Source organism: Stenella coeruleoalba (assembly GCF_951394435.1).
Source record: "Stenella coeruleoalba genome assembly, chromosome: 5".
Classification (NCBI taxonomy): Eukaryota; Metazoa; Chordata; class Mammalia; order Artiodactyla; family Delphinidae; genus Stenella; species Stenella coeruleoalba.
The window spans coordinates 18,954,086-18,974,343 of NC_137150.1; the positions used below are offsets into that span (position 1 = coordinate 18,954,086).

The 20,258-nt window shown below is 38.4% G+C and overlaps 1 protein-coding gene across 1 annotated transcript; it reads left to right on the plus strand.

Annotated features, from left to right (window-relative positions):
- Positions 1–1,654: 1,654 nt before the first annotated feature.
- TM4SF18 (transmembrane 4 L six family member 18) lies at positions 1,655–15,123 on the plus strand (the record flags this gene model as incomplete). The annotated part of the gene is made up of 5 exons (XM_079921253.1): positions 1,655–1,831; positions 4,536–4,625; positions 10,102–10,244; positions 13,928–14,108; positions 14,866–15,123. 5 exons carry the CDS (start codon positions 1,655–1,657, stop codon positions 14,878–14,880), a joined length of 606 nt encoding a protein of 201 aa, XP_079777379.1. The 3' UTR covers positions 14,881–15,123.
- Between the last annotated feature and the right edge of the window lie 5,135 nt (positions 15,124–20,258).

The window sequence follows — 20,258 nt, forward strand, 5'->3', positions numbered from 1 at the left end:
TACTGTGTTTTGCACACATAATCCTGTTAACCCACACATTAACTTTGTGGGGAAGGTACTGTTTTTTAATCCCCATTTTCACAACTTAGGAAGTTGAGACTTGAGAAAGTTAAGTTAAGCAGGGTTCTGAGGTTACCAGCAGACAGTGGCAATGAGGTCAGGCAACCCTTGAATCCTTTTGTTTTGTTTTGTTTCATTTTTGGCTGTGGCACGCAGCTTGTGGGATCTTAGTTCCCAACCAGGGACTGAACCCGGGCCCTCGGCAGTGAAATCACAGAGTCCTAACCACTGGAACGCTGGGGAATTCCCAACCCTTGAATTCTTTTTTTAAATTAATTTTTATTGGAATATAGTTGCTTTCCAAGCCTTGAATTCTTTACACCACTGTCTACATTATCTTTAACATATTAGTGCCAAGATTCCTTCCCATAATCTTCTCCTTATGTCATCAGAACTACAGGGATCTGTAGTTCTTTAAATTTAGGGCAATAACTTGGAAGGGAGTAGAGAATGGACTTGAGGACACGGGGAGGGGGAAGGGTAAGCTGGGACGAAGTGAGAGAGTGGCATGGACTTACATATACTACCAAATGTAAAATAGATAGCTAGTGGGAAGCAGCCGCATAGCACAGGGAGATCAGCTCGGTGCTTTGTGACCACCTAGCGGGGTGGGATAGGGAGGGTGGGAGAGAGGGAGACGCAAGAGGGAAGAGATATGGGGATATATGTATACGTATAGCTGATTCACTTTGTTATAAAGCAGAAACTAACACACCATTGTAAAGCAATTATACTCCAATAAAGATGTTTAAAAAATAATAATAATTTGGAACAGAGAATTCCTAAATTCACTTCAAACTTATTACTCATAAAGTCTTAATCAAATTACCCCAATTCTTTTACCTCTTTTTCCTAGGCAGTAAGAGATATGAATTTATTCCTGTTATTATTTTATTGCGAGGTAGAGATAATAGATGTGAACTCTTTAGAGGAAAGCAGTACCCGTCTTATAACAATAAACTCATCAACTGTGATGTCTTGTTTTCCTAACTCACCAGTCTTTCCCTTTCTTTGTCCTTTTTGTGCCCCCTGCAGTTTAAACAGTGCTTGGTGAGTAGCGAGCACACAATAAAGAACACTGAATAAAAGACAGATACATAAAGTCAGAATATTTGAGCAAAACGCACATCCGGTGCCAATATAAGATTCCTTGGTGGTTTTCTCTTTAACCCCCTGTCCACTGTGGGGTGAAATTTGCCAGACTCCATTCCAACCGCCCCCCTCCAACTTCCTTCTGCAAACATGCCCAGGATTCAGTCTTGAGTGCTCTAATCCAGAGGAAAATGACTTATTTTAAAAAGCAGTAAAAACACCACATTCCTTTGGCACAGGATGAAGACCAGCTCAGCTTTTCAGCCGTTGATCTTTGTCTATTGTTCTCCAAACAGTAAACCACTATTTCCACACCGACAGATTGCAGGCTGCAGTTCTGTCCGAGTCCTGGGCTCCTCATGAATATGAACTGAAGGGCTCTGACCCAGAAAGTGGTAGGTAATCTCGGGGAGGGGGCAGGGGGGAGACAGGTAAGGAAGAAAAACAGGCTTGATGTAATTCTACACTCTTGAAATCTCCTGCAGGTTCTGAGCAGGGTAACATGGGGTCTTGGAAATGTGGAAGCTGCCTGAGTAGTCTGCTGATTCCTCTTGCACTTTGGAGTATAATTGTAAACATATTATTGTATTTCCCCAATGGGCAAGCTTCCTATGCCTCCAGCAATAAACTCACCAACTACGTCTGGTATTTTGAAGGAATCTGTTTCTCAGGTATTATGGTAAGTGTGACTTTGGAGACTTGGGATTGCAGAAGGGGGAGTTTTTACTAAGCATGAACTTGTTCCTAGTGAAAATGATGAATCATGGAAAAATCATTCTTCTAATCCTTGGTTTGGGTTTGGAAGATGGAGGGGAGTGAAAAGGCAAGTAGTCCATGAGGACTTGGAGGGTAGCTTTGTTTTCAGTAAGCTGCTGATTTATGTAGCTCCAGCAATGCAGGAAATTAGTCCTAATGAAAGTTGGTGGGACACTGGCCTATAGAAATATTATATCCTCATGAAAGCTGTGTGTCCACTAATGCTATTTAATCTCCAGTGGCGCTGCTCTTTCCTAGAAAGGATTTTCTGTCTGTACTCAGGATTTCTCTAGCTTGGAGTGGTGTTAAGACAGTGGGAACAGCAGAGATTTGAAGATTCAGACAAACTTGAGTTCCAGTCTAAGCGCTGTCATTTGTGTCATGAGACTTTAAAGCAAGTTACTCAATGTCTCTGGGTGGGTGTTGATGAAAACTAAATCAAAGTATGCACAGTAAGAATCCATGGATGTTTTTCCGATGACTTTGTGCTCTTTAAAAACAAACTGATAGTAAATCATGTTGGCAACTCAGAGGAAAAGAAGTTTTTCCTGATCATATCATTTCTAAAAAAAAAAAAAAACACACTGTGCACGGTAAGCTTTCTATACCAACAAGAATGCAAAAAAAAAAAAAAAAAAGAAAATCCATTATAATCTATCTCTACATCTTTGTGGGTGGGTGTTTAATTATTATAACATTTGAATAAATATGTTGGAAAGCAGTTTCATTTATTTGTCATTTTGCACGTTAAATTAATAAACTTTGAAATATGAATACACAGTGCTGCTGAAGGTGCTATGTGCTAGGTACATAATGACTGTTGGTGGTGGTACTATAAATAAATGCAAGCCTTTGGGAGACATTTTTCATATGATATATTAAGATCCATGAAAATGCTTATGTCTTTTGACTTGGTAATCCTAAACCTGAGCATACATTCTGAGGAAATAATCCAGAATAAGGAAAGAAATTTATACATAGATGTTTGTGGCAGCATTATTTATAATAGCAAAAAACTAGAAGCATCCTAGCATAGGCATGGCAAAATAGATTATGGTCCATTCACTTTATAAAGGATGAAAATTGTAGTTATGAACATGTAGTAACATGGAAAACACATGTTATTTTATATTAAGTGAAAAAAGATATAACAAAATTGTGAATACATTATGATTGAAATTATGTAAAATATACACATGTTGGAGTACATACTTAAAAACATGTGAGAGTAGTGGTATTTTGGGTAATTTTCCTCCATTATTCTTGAGCCCTCTGTATTGCAGCTATATTTTACAACAAAAAGGGAGAGAAGTTTCTCTTTAAACACGGGCTATGCCTGTGTTTCTCCTTTGGCACAGGACTCTAGGATCTAGGTCTAATTATTTCTAACAATATTGTAATGAGGCTGGTTACTGCACCTGGTTTATTGTGGCTTATCTTGTCATTGTTTCTCTCAATATATAATTGTACTAAGTGGAAGATTTGCAAGACATTACTAAAGTTAAACCAGAATCTCTTTAAAATTGTGTTAATTAATGGTGTTGAAAGGAGGAGAATGTAGGACTGTTTGCTTATATTCCATGTAAAATTTAAAACTGTAAAAAGAACCTATTCTCTAGTTTTCACTATCTAGGAATTCTTGAAAAATATTCTTTCAAGATCAAATCCTTTTTGGAGAAAGGAGAGGAATATAGATAAATAATTAAATGGATAGATAAATAAATCATGGCTGAAGGAATTTGGAAACTGGAAATATTCACTACAAGGAGTAAAATAACAATGAACTCAACTACAAGATTCAGTACTGAACAGTAGAAGGAAAGGATAGGTGGAGAATTTGCCAGAAGCAATTCACAGTCCATACCTGCCCAAACCAAGGACTATAATCTTGGGTTGACCAAAAAGATAGTTCGGGTTTTTCTGTACCTGAACGAACTTTTTGGCCAACCCAATAGTAAAGAAATCCATGTTCTTTCCGGAACTTGAGCCCTTTCTCTAAGATACCAAGAAAGGGAAGTAGAATACACTGAATTCTCCCAGTTTGTTGGCTTCATACAGACAAAACCCACTGGAAAATCTGAATCTAAGATGATCTGAATACTCGGGGACATTGAATTTACTTTACTTTGGATTAAGAGATTTAGTTTCAGAGTAACCATACCTTTCACCTGGATTCCCAGAGGGCAGTAAAAAGAAAGAGGCTGGCAAATGGCAAAGTCTGGTGAATGGTTTTCCTTTGTCCTCCACAACTGAGTCAGTGAGAAGTGCACGCTTGCTGCAGAGGGTGGTATTCTCATGTCCATACCATTTGCCCCTCCTTAATCATTAACTTTTGATAACTGATAACTATGATAACAGCTAACATTTATCAATCACATGTTATGAATCAAGCACACTATTCAAAATTTTACGTACAAGAGCTCATAACAACCCAAAGAGGTGAGTTCTCAGCATCATTTTGTAGGAAAGGACTCTGGAGTGCATACAGTTATTAAGTGGCAGAACCGGGATTTGAACCCAGAGTTACCTGATCCCGGAGTCTATGCTCTGAAGCACTGTGCTCTGATTCTGAGCATGAATGCAAACTAGTATTCCATTTCTGATATCTTTTCTCTTCCCTACTACAGATGCTTATAGTAGCAGCAATTCTTCTTGTACTGGAGAATGATAACAACTATAAATGTTGCCAGAGTGAAAACTGCAGCAAAAAATACATGGTAAGAACAATAGTGTTTTGAGGATGGTTGAGTGTGCTCTGGCTTTCTTTCCTCTCACTTGGGGACGTGAAAATATTGACACTATTGTACCCTCTCCATCATCCTTTCAGTTCAGAGCCCAAGAGTTTCCTCCAAATATTATCTATTTTGTCTACCGTTTTCCTCCACTTTTGTTCTACTGATATTCTTCTAGCAATTCAATATTTAAAGATACGTGAAATTAGAAAATAAGATTACCTTTTCCTAACTGGGTTTCTGTGAGTCTATTTTTTCCCTTATCAACTTTATTGAAGACTAATTTACATATAATAGATGCCATCCATTAAAAGTGTAAAATTCCATGAGTTTTGACAGTTAACTCTACCCATGAAACTAGCATCATAGTCAAGATATGGAACATTTTCATCACCCCCAAGAGATAATCGTTGATCTCTTTTTGTCATTATAGATTAGTTTGTATTTTATATAAATAGAATCATACAGTATTGGTCTTCTGTATCTGGCTTCTTTCACACAGCATTAGATTTATCTCAGAGTTGGGTATATATGATGTACATTTTTAAAGCTAGAACTTTAAAGATAATTAAAATAGAGTGAAGAGAGAACAATACAACCACATTTTCTAAGCCTATGCTCAACACATAGGCACTGGGTTCCTGTATTTCCACCATCATCCACCTCCCCCTCCTCCTGTCATCATCATTTATTCATATTTGCATAGCACTTCATAGTTTTTTCACATTTACCCAATGAATTATATCATTGCTACTCCTGCTTTATAGATGAGTCACCTGTGACTCAAAGAGAATATGATTCATTAACTAGGAGGAGCTTTGCCAGAGGTCTGGGAGGCATTCTTTGCGGCAGTGGTTCCACATGTTGTCTGCACATTGCAATGATCTGGGAGCTTGGCCTTAGAATCCCACCCCCAGAGACTCTGACTTAGTTGGTCCGAGGTGCAATTACATTTAAATATGCGGCCAAGATGGTATGGCTTACTTTATTTGACTGTTGCTTTTGGAAGATTAAATTCGTTGTTTAATTCACCATTGTGCCCCTAGTGGGGAAGAATTAGAAGACCAAAATACTCTCCCTCTGTGTGTGTGTGTGTGTGTGTGTGTGTGTGTGTGTGTGTGTGTGAGTCTACTTTCTTAACCAATTGAATCAAACATCCCCCAGTAACTGTTGGTATTATACTACAGAAAAGCTTTCAAAATGGTCTAGGTGAAGCAATGGATTCAGGTAAATTTTAACCTACGTACTCAGGGAATTTCTAGAAAAGAAATGTTTGTACCCTTAAGTATCTAATAAAAATCCATGTGTTCAATTTACCTTAACTCATTATTAGCATCTCCAGCACAAATGGATGCTAGGAATAACGTAGAGTCTGGACACTGTCATAGTCAACATTGGATGAGATGACTGGCATCTCAGTGGAAAGAGCAGGAGGAAGGGAGAGAGGATTCCCTGGATTTTCTGCTTGGTTCTTTCAAAGTATGCTCTAGGATAGGGGTCCTAACTGATATGCCCCCAGATGCCAAATACCTGATGGCAGTGAAATATGTGAAATATGTAGACATTAGAGCAAATTTTCTATTTAAGGAAGAGAGGGAGCTGCTACTCAGGTCCAGCCAATTGCTACCACTACAATATTGGGCAATAATTCTCAATTTTCAATAGGAAGTAGAAATATGGAGTTTTAAGTAAAACTTCACAACTATAAAATGTTGGCAATTAATTCTCATTTAAACTAAATAAAACACATCTTGCAGGCCAAATTTGAGTCTGCACCAGTTTGTAACTTCTGAAGCTCTGGAATGGAAATTTAGGTCATCTAAGATTCATTTTGTAGAGGAGAAAAAAGTTTCCTCAACCCTCTTTGGGTCCCTGGTTGGGTCTGAAAATTAATCTGATGACAGGTTAACATGAGAAAAGCAAACAAATTTTATTGAATTTTCACATGTACATGTGTGATTTCACAAGAGAATGAAGACCCCGAAGATGTGACTAGAGCAGGAAGCATCTAAACTTTTTAGATAAAGAAATAATAACTTTGTGAAGAATTAACAAGACAGAGAGATTTGGGTTAGGGATAGAAAAAGGTGAAGAAGTAACTAGGAAAATAAGGTTTAGTTAAACAACATTTATTTATACAGAGTTCTTGGCCCCAAATTTTAGTCTCTGGTAATAAGAATGTCTTCCTTCCTCCAGGTGCAGGGAGGGTATCTTTCACCTGGGCGTTTTATGACCTGTTTCAGGGAAGAAGGGTGAGAAGGTCGGGGAGGTTAGAGTGAACTTCCCGCTTCTGCCATTTCCACAAACTCCTTCGGCTTAAGATATTAATATGCCAAGATGCCATGTTTTGGAGCAGCACGACCTGAACCCCATTCCTCTGTGGTGTCGTCTCTTCTGCCAACATTCTGTGGGCACTGGAAAACAAATACTGGCCAAATAAGGGCACTTGAAATAATAGATAATATTTTGATTATGCTTTGCACTTTTCAAATAATTTTTATATGCATTGTATCCTTTAATTTTTGAAACAGCCCTATTATGTAGGCGCTGTAACCATCTACATCATCTACGTTTTACGGACAATGACACTGTGACTCAGAGAGATTCTTATTCCCACTTTATTTTGAGGCTTACTTCGATTGTGCAATTGTATCCACTCATTAGATTGTAATTTATACATGTATACATACATATATATATATTATGCTATGGTTGTAAATTCACCAAATGGAGAAATTCTTCACTGATCTTTCCAGCAAACTGCTTAAGGCCATTTGGTAAATAAGGAGCTCAATCTTTTGAAAACGTCCTTCTTCCTTTTTCAAAGATGACATTAGCGAATAGGTAAATATTTTTTACAAAGTATAACTAACAGAAATCTACTGTAAAAAAAACTATTTATCTCATCCCATGACAAGGCAAAACTCTATTAATAATCAATATGAAAACATAACTTGAAAGAGCTTTCCGTCATATGTGAAGTTGCCAATGAGATTACTAGTATCAAATAGGAAAAAAGCATAATTGTTCTTTACTTCTTTGTGTTTTTAAAATACTTTTTTTCTGATTTTCCATAATGATCATGTATTGATGTTACATTTATAAAATAACTCCAAGCAAAAAAATATAATTTGATATAAACTTTGTTCCAAAACTTGCAGGTTTTTTGTTCTTTTTCTGGTCTCAGCTTTTGAATTTATCAACTGGCCACTGCATGTTTCTGTTTGGCCGTCCTACTCTCACTGGAAATCGACATTTTTTAAACTAAATTAAATTTTCTCCCAAGCAATACTGCTTTTCTTGGCATCCCTATTTTTGTCTCCTTTTCACTCAAGTCCCAAACTCTGGAATTTTTTTCAGCCCATCTCCAGCTACTCATTTCCTCCTCAATGTCTTTTTGTCCAGTGCATGTCTTTGTTGCCACAACTTGATGTTTTCTCCACATGGAATTCTTATCTGGGGGTTCTCTCACTTCTGGCTGGTGAGCCCCACTGCCGGAGTAATTTTCCAAAATCATTTATTGGTTCATGTCACTTCCTTGCTCAAAAATTAATTCCATGGCTTGTTAGAAAAAGAGCTATTCCAGGTCTAAGGCAGCATAAATTCAAACTGATCTTGGGACATCTTGTGCCAGGAAGCAAGGAAGTGTTCAAAGAATGATAGGGGTATATTGAAGGGTACAGGAATTGACTTGAAGGGATGTTCCCACTGGTCATATTTGACCATTTGAGCATTGAAAGGAATAATAACAGTTATGAGTTATAACATAATGAATTAGAAAATCCATGCATCCACAATATTACAGAAAGAGAGGGGCAGAGGAGAGAAACGGGAAATAGAATTTCTTCTGTACAGAAAAATGATAACTTACAAATGCAGGAGAAATGAAAAATTAGAAAAGCAGTACATTACAACCGCTTATTGTGATAATCGGTGATCAGTGAACATGAGGGTCATCAATAGATGCTAAATCCACCTGTTGACATGTCTTTAGGGAACAAGATATGACACAGTCTCAAAGTATTACCTCACAAATGCCTTCCTAATAGCAAAGTAGAAAATGGACATTTATAGATCTGAAGGACACCACTTTAACCAAGAGATCAAATTTAGCATCATCAGTAGCAGTGAGAGGCCCATGATGTACCCACGCCAATCACATGTTCTTGCCAAAGTGTTTAATCCAAGTCCAATTGTGAGGAAACAATCAGAAAAGCCCTGAATGTGGGACTTTCTACAAGACCACTGGTTGGGATTCTTTAAAAACAATTTAATATCCTGAAAGAAAAAAGGCAGCAAGACTAGTGTAGATTAAAGGAAACCAAAGAGATGTAACCTTGTGCCTAAACCTTCATTGGATCCTGTACAAAAAAAGAAAAACCATTGCAGAATAATAGAATATCTTTATTCTTGGGACGTAAGTGCTGGTGCGTTTAGGGGTGAGATATCCCAATGTCTGCAACCTACTTTCAAATGGTTAAGCGACAAAAATGTAAATAAATATATGTGTTTGTCAATGTACATATACATACCGAGAGAGAGGGAGAGAGAGCAAGCAAAAATGGTAGCATAGTCACAAAAGTTGAGTCTAAGAAAGAGGTACTATACTTTCAACTTTTTTGTAGACATGAAAAAAAATTTTAATCAAAGGCTGTGGGAGAAAAATCCACTTACTCTGAAGGATGAAGTCCAGTCTCCTTGATCCGGCACCCAAGGCCACCTTCTGCCTGGATCTCCCAAGTTACACTCACGTTATAAGTGATATAAGGGCTGGATTGTGTCTTATCAGCCCTGCCTTCTCAGTTTTAGCACCATGCCAAGCTTCTCCCCTCTACTCATCTGTAGGAATCCCTTTTAGATCAGATCAATCTACTTAGTCTCACAACTTAGCTTGTATGGATCTGTCGGTGAACATTGCTCATTCTTTCTACTCAAATGAAAATACCCACCTCCCCTTCAATCCCATGCTCACTTGAGTATAAACATGACCATCTAGGCTAACACATGATATTTTTCCACATATTCCTGTGTGCGAACATATTCAAATATCATCTTCATAAGAGAAAAACAAGGATCATAGCTTTTGATTCTTAGAGAATCCACCCTACCTAGAAAATAACATCTTCAATAAAGAAGTATAGATTGTTTGATCACATCCTTTCATTGCATTTATGTATGAGTTGATCATTATTTCGATATCAAAGCTCCAGAAGAAAAGGGGAGAAATTTAGTAAATTAACTAATTTTCTCTATGGAATGCCAAAGAAAAAAATCATTTAAAAACTTATTTTTAAGATAAAGTGGGTTTGGATTAAATGTTTCCCTTTTTTCTGTGGACATTTGTTATTACACAGGCTGCAGTAGGCTTGGATGACTAGGGGAAGTTACCTATCTGATCCCTTATTCACAATATCCCCTTGTCTCATTCTATGGCACTAACCTCCTTCTATGTTTAATTTAGACACTGCTGTCGATGATCTTTTCTGCCCTTGGAATTGCTTTCTCTGGATACTGCCTGGTCATATCTGCTTTGGGCCTTCTTCAGGGCCCTTACTGCCGCACCCTTGATGGCTGGGAGTACGCCTTTGAAGGCACTGCAGGACGGTAAGGAATAATTCCCTGATTTGGGAGGAGGTCTGAAAGTCAGAAACACCTGGCTGCATGCCCATACTCATTTTCCATGACCACTTAGCGGTTCTGTGTCTACCTTAGTCCAAAATGTTCCTAATAGTTTGCTAATGTCCAGACCAATTTGTTCCTACACTGAACTCTGTTTAGATCTTTTTTCCTCCAGTCTTTTAATGTCACATGCATTCACTATTTTAAGGCTGTCGTGGACATTTCTGAATGAAAGGCATGTTTCTGCCGTACTGCAGAACGGGGCTTCGTCGTTATCGGGGTCTGGTAATTGCTGGAGCTTGGGGCTTGGGTGGCTCTGGGAAGTCAGTCTTGTTTTGTGGCCAGGCTGGACATGGAGTCTGTTACAGATGTGAAAGGGCTTGGCTGGGAGAGAATCACAGTGCCGTTGGATGGTGCTATCCGGAGCTATACCATTAGGGGCCACACGGAGGTAGAATCAGGCAAGGTGGGCAGCCAAGTGAGATCCAGGGACATGAGTAGGTGCAGGAGTTTGTGGAAGGAGCCAAGAGCTTATGGGGCATGTACTGAACAAGAGTCCTAGGGGTAGCCTTGCTCCGAAGGCTGGTAGTTCAGTCAAGCGTTGAGGGACCCAGTCCTGGATCACAGAATGCCTCACACTGGCATTGTGCTGGCTCATGGCCCTACCAGCTCGGGAGGGAGCAGGGCCCAGACAGAGATACAAGAAGATCTACTCAATCTCTCCCTGTCTTGTACTGCACAGACAATTCCAATGGAATAAAATGAGGGAGTGTCGGTACCATTCCCTGGGGAAGTTACACTTTCTTCTCAAATCCCCATGGCTGGCTCTATTGTTCAAAGCCCACATCCATTTGGAGCTTTACCTGCTCACCTCAGCCTGCACAGCACATCTGCTTCTGTGCCCATAGCTGCCTTTATTCTAAAGTGTCCACGAGGTACCCCATGCTGTGAGCAGAGCTCTCCCTCAGGTCAGGAGAACCTAGAAAATTACTTCAGGTCTTTCTGAACACTTGGAGGAGGGCTCAGGAAAGGGGACCCTAATGTAGAAAGTCCCACTGGGTACAAAGAGTCGTTCTTTATGCCACCAGCCCCTGAACTTTTCCCCACCCCCAAAACAAGTAAGCCTCCAATTTCAATGCAGGAATCTCAGGCTGCCCACATGCCTCTTCATTCCTCCTTTAAAGTTGCCCTAGATATTTGTATTCACCTGATTCCAGCTCTATAAAAGTGTTTAGAGGTGAAAAATTGGAGGCCATGAAGGGAAGCTAAGTTTCTGGGCCCCTAAAGAAGTTTCCAAGGCTTGGTGAACGCAAGGTGGAACAGCTGTTAATGTTGAACAAATCAGCTGAAAATTGCCCAAATCACCTCTTCATATGTACATTTATTCAACAAATATTTATTAAGCGCCTACTATGTCCCTGCCTTGGATTAGGTGCTAGCCAATCAAAGATAAATTACACAGGTTCACTTCCCTCTAGAAACTCACACAGATTTGACAGAACGTTCTGCTGAGATGGAAGCCTTAGAATGAACATCGCCATTAGAGCACAGAGCTTCAGTGCTTGTAGATCTGGGTTGAAGTCTCCCGTCTCCTACTTACAAACTGTATGGCCTTAGACAAATATCTGCATATCTCTGAGCCTCTGTACACTGGAGATAATAATCATTCCTACCTCACAGAACTGAAAATTAAACAGAAGTAAAGCACAGCTTAGATTTAATAAATTCTCGACATACCAGATTTTATTATTAAAATCATTACTTTGCATAAACTTCTATACCACATGATGGTCTTCCATCTGCCAAGTTGACAGCAAGTTCAGCCATTAAGTTCACCCACTGGCATGGTGACCAGCGAGGATCCTGCATCAGTTTCATTCCAGGAGCATTTGTTGATCTTTGCAATGCCCCAGGCACTGCCTTAGGCCTTAGACATGGCCATTTAGAGATGCATAAATCCCAACAGAGTTCTCACAGTACACTGTGTAGTGAGGAACTAGATACACAGATACAGCTATAGACAGAATTATAACATAACGAAGTACATGTTTTGTTAGAACGGTGTATAGAAATTGTGGCGAGAATGAGTATCAGGGCAAATTTCTCTATTCCTTCCAGACCCTGATAGTGCATTTATGACTCATTCCGTTGATACAAGAAGAATAAATAGGACCGTATCCTAGGAGAAAAAGAGAAATCCTGCAAGGCATCTTGCTTTAAAGTGTTGGATGATCTGTGCAGAGTATATACTGGGAACAGTCTAGAGTAAGGATCTTGAAGGGATTAGCTTCCCTGGTGTCAGAGACTGAGTTAGGAGTAGGAGGGTGTAGGAAGTGGGTCCAGAGAAATGATAACAGGAAATTACATCTGTATTGTGCTTTATAGGTTCCAAAGCATTTTTACATACGTCTCATCAAATATTCACAATAACCCTAGGGTTAGATATTTTATACCCATTGTCCAGATCAAAGAGGTAAAATCCCTGGCCCAAGATCCTACAGATCCAGGAGTTCTGCCTCCATATTCAGTGCTGTTTACCCCTTGAGACCTAAGGTCCATTAACAATACCAAGAAATTCTCAGAGTGCCTCTGAATGTCCCAGAGCATAGAGAATAAGAAATAAAGAAAGGGAGGAAAGAGAGAGTTAAGGACCACTTGGCTGGCACCAAGGTTGCTTGAATCGCTGTTTTGAAAAAAGACATCTTGCTATCAACAAGATATTTACAAACAGCTCTGCCCTGTAACTGGGCTTGATTGTTTTTGTGGGCGGGATTTTTTTTTTTTTGAGGAGACCAGTTTTTAATTTCGATTTAGTTCAACAAAGAGAGTGTCACTCTTGGAGAAATGCTAATGGCCATAGCTGACCTGGAAGTGGGCAAAAGACAGGATAATTCAGCATGGTTTTAAGACTATCTTAAACGTGGAGGTGGTTTAATTCTCAAAATCCTGTGCTACGCTAGACTGATTAAACCATTCAGTCTTTTGCTTTTCCACCTCATAATCTCAATCTTTTTAAGAGCTGCAGAACACACAGTGGACCCCAGACCAGCAGCATCAACATCACCTGGGAACATAGAAACCCAAAGTCTCCACCCCATCCAGACCTTCTGAATCTGAAACTCTAGGCTGGGACCCAGCAATCTGCATTTTCACAAGCTTTCCAGATAATCTTGATGTGTGCTCGAATTTGAGAACCATTGTTCTAAAAGGCTTTGGGACAGAGTCTAAGAATAAGAGCATCATTTCTCTTTGCTCTTTTACCACCTGTGTGATTTTATATCCAGCGCTAGCTCAGCCCTGTCCCTGATAGCGTAGGCTAACTCTGGACTCCTGGGAAATGGGCAATCTCTACCTCTCTTGGTACTGACACGTGAGGCCTTTCATTGCTGTTGAACTCTTCAGTATGCATCTTGCCTCCTAAGTGAATTAGAATTGTCTGAGGCAGGTACCATGTTCCTAATAAGCATAGCCCTGTGCTGTGCATACTGTGTGTTCAATTGTGTATCTGAATAATTTTATATATTCATTCACATATAATAATATTGTTTTTTAATCATATATCAGTATCTTAATTTCCCAGACATATGAAAACTTGTAGCCTTCTTCCTTGGACCAAGTCTTTAGGCGTGGCCATGCATCATGTTGACCATTTCCTTCGTCTCTCTCAGTTTCCTTACAGATTCTAGCGTATGGATTCAGTGCCTGGAACCAGCACATGTAGTGGAGTGGAACATCATCTTATTTTCTATTCTCATAGCTCTCAGTGGTCTTCAAGTGATTGTCTGCCTCATCAGAGTAGTCATCCAGTTGTCCAAGATACTGTGTGGAACCTATTCAGTCATCATCCAGGTAACAGAACCCCACTGGCACCTGTACCTCCTCCATTTTACCCCCACTGGCCAGGACTCAATGGATCTTGTTGGAAGGATTTTAGAATTCCATCATTTTCTTTCTATTCCTACTGCCCTCATGTTTACTCAACCTCTAATACCTCAATTTTTCTAATATTCCAATGTGTCTGTTGGCTTATCTAAATGGATTGAATCGATGGAATAACTATAAAATCACATTCCATGTTGTATGGTGAAAACACCACAGGTGTTTTAAATGAGCAATGTTTCTATGTAGAAATAACTCAAAGCTCAAAGAAATCTTACCATTTATTGAGAATGTCCCTGTTCATAAAATAGTCGAAGGCTCACAACCTAATCCCAGGGATATAATTTCTCTTTTGAATGCTGCTACATTCAAATAATCCTTTTTTATATTGAGTCATTAGTGAGTGGTTTTGAAGAAGAGAAATATGTCTTTATCCTATTGAAACCACTTCTGCTTCATCTGCTAAAATATTAACGTTAATTTAATTATGGTGGAAACTGCTAAACCTATCCATCAAGTCCAGAGTAAAGAGAAGTCACGAATGAGACGTCTTGTATCTTGTTTAACAACATATAATGTATAATACCTTTCCTAGTAGTTTCAAATAGATATTTTCCTATTCTATCATGTTTTGCATATAAACTATAAGTTTAAGTTGCTACTTGGATTATGGATTATGAATCAAGTTTACTTACTTTGTTTTTCTTTCTTTCTTTCTTTTTTATAGCCTGGAATCATTTGAATAAGAACAAGAATGTTTTTCTTTATCAAGATATGGTCATCTACCTTGTGTCTATTGTTTGGACTTGAGGGCCATATTCAGATGATGGCTTTTTTCTCCAGTTGGTATTTATTGTCCTCACCGGAAGTGCCTTCCATTTAGAATTTTTTTCTAAAGCTATATGTGTCAGGATCTTCAGAAATGTTCATACCCTTTGATCAAATAAATCCAATTTCTATAACCTATCCTATGAAAATAAATAAGAATACGAGATAAAACTTTATGCAACTACATATATTTGAAAATTATTTAATATTCTGGAAAATTAGAAATACCCAGAAAGTCTAACTTTAGGGGAAGGATTAAATAAAGCATGGTACGTTAGTTGTAATATTATGTAAAATGATGATTTAAAGATTATGAGTATGTGAAAAAGCAGATTACAAATTGATATTTACAGTATAAGGGTAACTATCCAAAACAAACAAAACAAAACCAAATAACCAAAATACAGGATAAAAACTAAATCTAGATGGATTTACACAAAAATGTCAGCTGTGGTTGATTTGGGTCCTAGGTGACCATTCCTACTTGTCTATATTTTCCAAGTTTTCTTTATTATGTTTTACTATTAAAATACTTTTTTTAAAAAAACATATTTTTACTATTAAAAGGTTTGCTATTTTTCCAACTTTTAAAGGAATACACTTTTTCCAAATGTTTTCCAACATGGACTATCTGTGAACATCACAGAATAACACTTCAATCAATGTTCAGTGGGGAAAGCAGTGAGATAGATAAGCCACAAAATGTTGTACACAAATTTATATAATCTAATTGAGCTCTTGGCGTTATTTTAAAAAAATTTTTTAACATCTTTATTGGAGTATAATTGCTTTACAATGGTGTGTTAGTTTCTGCTCTAGAACAAAGTGAATCAGTTATACATATACATATGTTCCCATATCTCTTCCCTCTTGCAAATCCCTCCCTCCCACCCTCCCTATCCCACCCCTCTAGGTGGTCACAAACCACCAAGCTGATCTCCCTGTACTAATTGACATTATTTTTTTACTGCTGGTGGTGAGTATGATGAGCTACAAGAAGTAGACTTGAAATGAATGAGCAATTGAGGACATGCTCAGTGGGTTATAGAAAGTGACCACTGACCAGTTGATACCTGTTTCATGGAGAGTTACCGCTAAATATTTATTTAAAAAAATTTTTAAAGTAAAACATTTATGAACTTTCTACTTATACTTGGCATGACCTTCTGGAGGACAGCTGTCATGTTTTATATTTTTCCATCATCCGTAGGGCCTAGCCCAAAGCAGACATAGGAGACACTCAATGTTGGACATTCATGCCAGGCTCTTCTGCTCCTCATGGCTGCTCTGCCGAGTACCTGTCTCCATCATGGACCCATTGGGCCTTAACACTTCCACCACTTCCCCATTGCCCTCCTCCATGGACACCGTCAACATTGCTCTACCAACGCCTGCCTGGCAGTGGTAGCCAGTAGTCTGGAGAATGCCTCTCTCCTTGATGTCTGCTCAACCTATAGCCTTCTTTAAGATAGCTGCCCTGTCCACAGCCTTTGCTGAAGTGAGCATCTTGAAAGCAAGCCATGTTGGGTACCACATGACCCCCATGACCTGGACTTAGCTGACAGAACTGGGACCGGCACCCAAGCCATGGGCAGCCTATTGTCACTCTAGTGGCCAATGATTTAGCCTAAAGTGAAACACTGTCCAAATGAGATTGGTGGTTATTCTTGCTTGAAAATTTGAATTATGAAACCAAAAATGAAGCCACGCAGACATTGCTGCCAGGAAAACAAAGGATGAGGAAGAAAGCCAGCCAGAGAGTATCTGATTACTCTATCAAGCCCACAAGCTTGTCATATGCAGCATCCTCTTTCTCCAAAATGCTCCTCAGTCCTCTTGTAAATGAACTTCTGGCAGGTCAACCCCACCAGTTTGTCACTAAGACTGTCTCCATTGTGTTTAGATTCATTATGGTACCATACATTGAGTGGACCATGAACAGATGTCAGCTGAATGACTCTACCACAGAACTGGAAACAATGTCTAACAACAGGGGCACAGTCAAATTCAGTACAGTGTATCTATCAGTAAATCAAATATCAACACAGCCACCCAAATTTTATATTTAAAGAGTATATGCTGATGATGCAATTTTAGGTAAAAACTGTATATAAATCTTTGTGCGCAGTGTGAACCCAAATCTTAAAATAAGCATACAATTACATGTAGATGTGTATAAACGTTCAGATACGTAGAAAAATGACTGGAAAATACCTAAATGTTAATAATTATCACCAAATGATGAGACTATGAGTTATATTTCTTGTCTTTACATTGTTCTATATTTTCGAATTTTCCTTGCATTACTTGAAGAATTAGAAAAAAAAAATGTCATTTAAAAAGCAAGTATCCTCTAATCCTTTCTGTAAAATCCATTTAAGGACCTTAAAATAGGAAAGAACTGGACATGAAGCTATGTGTGTGATAGCCCTTTTCCTTACCTTTTTTAGAAGATACTCTTTCCATTTTTTAAGTCTCATATTGAATATTGCCAACTAATCCTAATTAAGAATGATTTCCATTTTGTTCATTTATGCTCCTATATTTATTATCTCTCTCTATTTTCCTTGCTTCTTTCTCATTGTACTTTTCCTGACTTCTTTTTTTTTTGTTAGTTTCTGCTTTATAACAAAGTGAATCAGTTATACATATACATATGTTCCCATATCTCTTCCCTCTTGCGTCTCCCTCCCTCCCACCCTCCCTATCCCACCCCTCTAGGTGGTCACAAAGCACCGAGCTGATCTCCCTGCGCTATGCGGCTGCTTCCCACTAGCTATCTACCTTACGTTTGTTAGTGTGTATATGTCCATGACTCTCTCTCGCCCTGTGACTTCTTAAATTGAAAGCCTAGCTTATTAATTTTTAACCTTTCTTCTTTTCTTAAAATAAGCATTTACGACTATAGTGGTTCCCTTTTACCTGCTGGAGATACGGTCCAAGGGTCCCATCGAACGCCTGAAACCACCAGTAGTACTGAACCCTATACATACTATTTTTTTTCCTATACCTATAAACCTATGATAAAGTTTAATTTACAAATTAGGCACAGTAAGAGAATAAAAACCATACTTAATAATAAAATAGAACAATTATAACAATATATTGCAATAAAAGTTTGCGAATATGATCTCTCTCTCAAAATATCTTATTGTTCTGTACACACCCTTCTTCCGCTGCTGCTTATGATAACATGAGATAATAAAATGTCATGATGCAATGAGATGAATGATGAAGGGATTGTGATGTAGAGTTAGGCTACTATTGACCTTCTGACCCTATGTCAGAAGAAGGATCATCTGCTTCCGGTTCTCATGGATTATTGGGCCATGACGATATTGATGATGATTGGATGTCAGGAGTGGACGATGTCAATGGCTGGGGATCCCAGGCAGGACAGAGCAGGGCAGCATAAGATTTCATCACACTGCTCAGAAGGCATGCAATTTAAAACTTATTTAATTGAATCTTGAATTTTCCACTTAATATTTTCCATTTAATATTTTCAGACCTCAGTTGAAATCACAGAAGGTGAAACCACAGACAAGGTGGGGACTAGTCTATGCATTTTTCTTTAAGTACTGCTTTGGCTGCATCTCACAAGTTTTGAAATGTTGTATTTAACTTGTTATCCAGTTATGAATATTTTCTACTTTTCTTTATGATTTATTTTTCCAGCTATGAATGTGCTTTAAAATTCCCAAATATATGAGTTTTTAAAAATTTTTTTAGATTTCCACTTTATATGTATTTTGATCACAGAATATGTTATATATGATTCGGATACTATGAACATTTTTAAGACTTGTTTCATGGCCAATATTTATAAGTGTTCTATGTACTTACAAATTATGTTTTCTTCAAATATTGGGTGTAGGATTCTACATGTGTCCATTACTTCAAGCTGTTAATTTTGTTGTTCATATGTTCAGTATCTTTTCTTTTTGGTTGTTTGCTTGATCTAGGGTTTCATGAGGATTAAATGATTATATTTATGTACACTAACTTATAATATCTATCTATTATATATGTATGTTTATATAACATATAATATACATTTATATATAAGTTTATATATTTTATATATATAAAGCAGTGTTTGGCATGGATAAGATATATAAGTGGCCTGAACATAGTGGTTTAAAATGTACTCTGGAGTCAGATTGCTCAGATTCACATCTGGGCTCTGACTGATTAGCTGGTTGACCCTGGTCAAGTTTACTTAACCTCTCTGTGTCTCAGCTTCTGAATCTGTAAAACAGGAATAATAATAGAGTTGCTGTGGAGATTAAGTGAGTTAGTACATATAAAGGTCTTAGAACCATGGTGACTTAAATCTGAATCCAAGTGCAGCTGGGGCAGATTTGAAATGGCTGGACTTGGAAATGCCACAAACACATCAGAAGGGAAAGAGGGTGGAAGAAAGTCACAGGGTCACAGGGACAGCACAGGCTCAGGAATCTGGGGAGAGAAAACAGGCAAAGGTAAGAGGTTGCTAGGCTAGATAGAGTGAAGGAGAAACCAGCACTTCCTTTGATCACACGCTCTGAGACTGTGAACATAATCACCATCATACTCAGGTTCCTAAAACCCCTGCCTCTGGCCAATACACTTCCATCCCACTGAAAAGCTACAAGGAATAGAGGCGATTCAAGGTTACTATTATGAAAAACACTACGTATATTCAGAAAGACTCCTGCCAGTTCTGCTTCCTGCTTTGTGAGATGAAAATGGGAATTAGGGATAAGATTCCAGTACTTGCAGAAAACCAAGGCAAGGAGTCAAGCTTGAGGGTGCGTAATGGGGCAGGTGTGGAGGATTCGCAAACCTGGCCACTCAAGTAAGAGCCGATCCATGCCTGACCCAAGGAATACAAGCAATACAAATTAAATGATTTTTCTGGGTTAATATAAAAAGACACACATGCATGCAAGTAGGCACACGTGCACACACACATACTTCCAATTTCATTCCTGCCTAAAATCACATTAAATTTACAATAAAGTGTTTTGGTTTTTTAAAGACATAAACTAACAAATATGGGGAAATTAGGGGAGGAGACAACAGCAATAAAAGTTTGGAAGCTACAAAGCATACTGATGATATGTAACTGACAAAAACAACTCAAGAAACATGAAAATCCCAAGTTATCACTGGAGGAAACTGAGAAAACCTGATTTACACCTTGGAATCTTCAAAAGACTCCCAAATGGATAACACCAGATTCCTCTGGAACTGGAAGTAAAGGAAGACCTCTAAAATGAGAGGGATTGGGTGCATCCCTGTATCCCC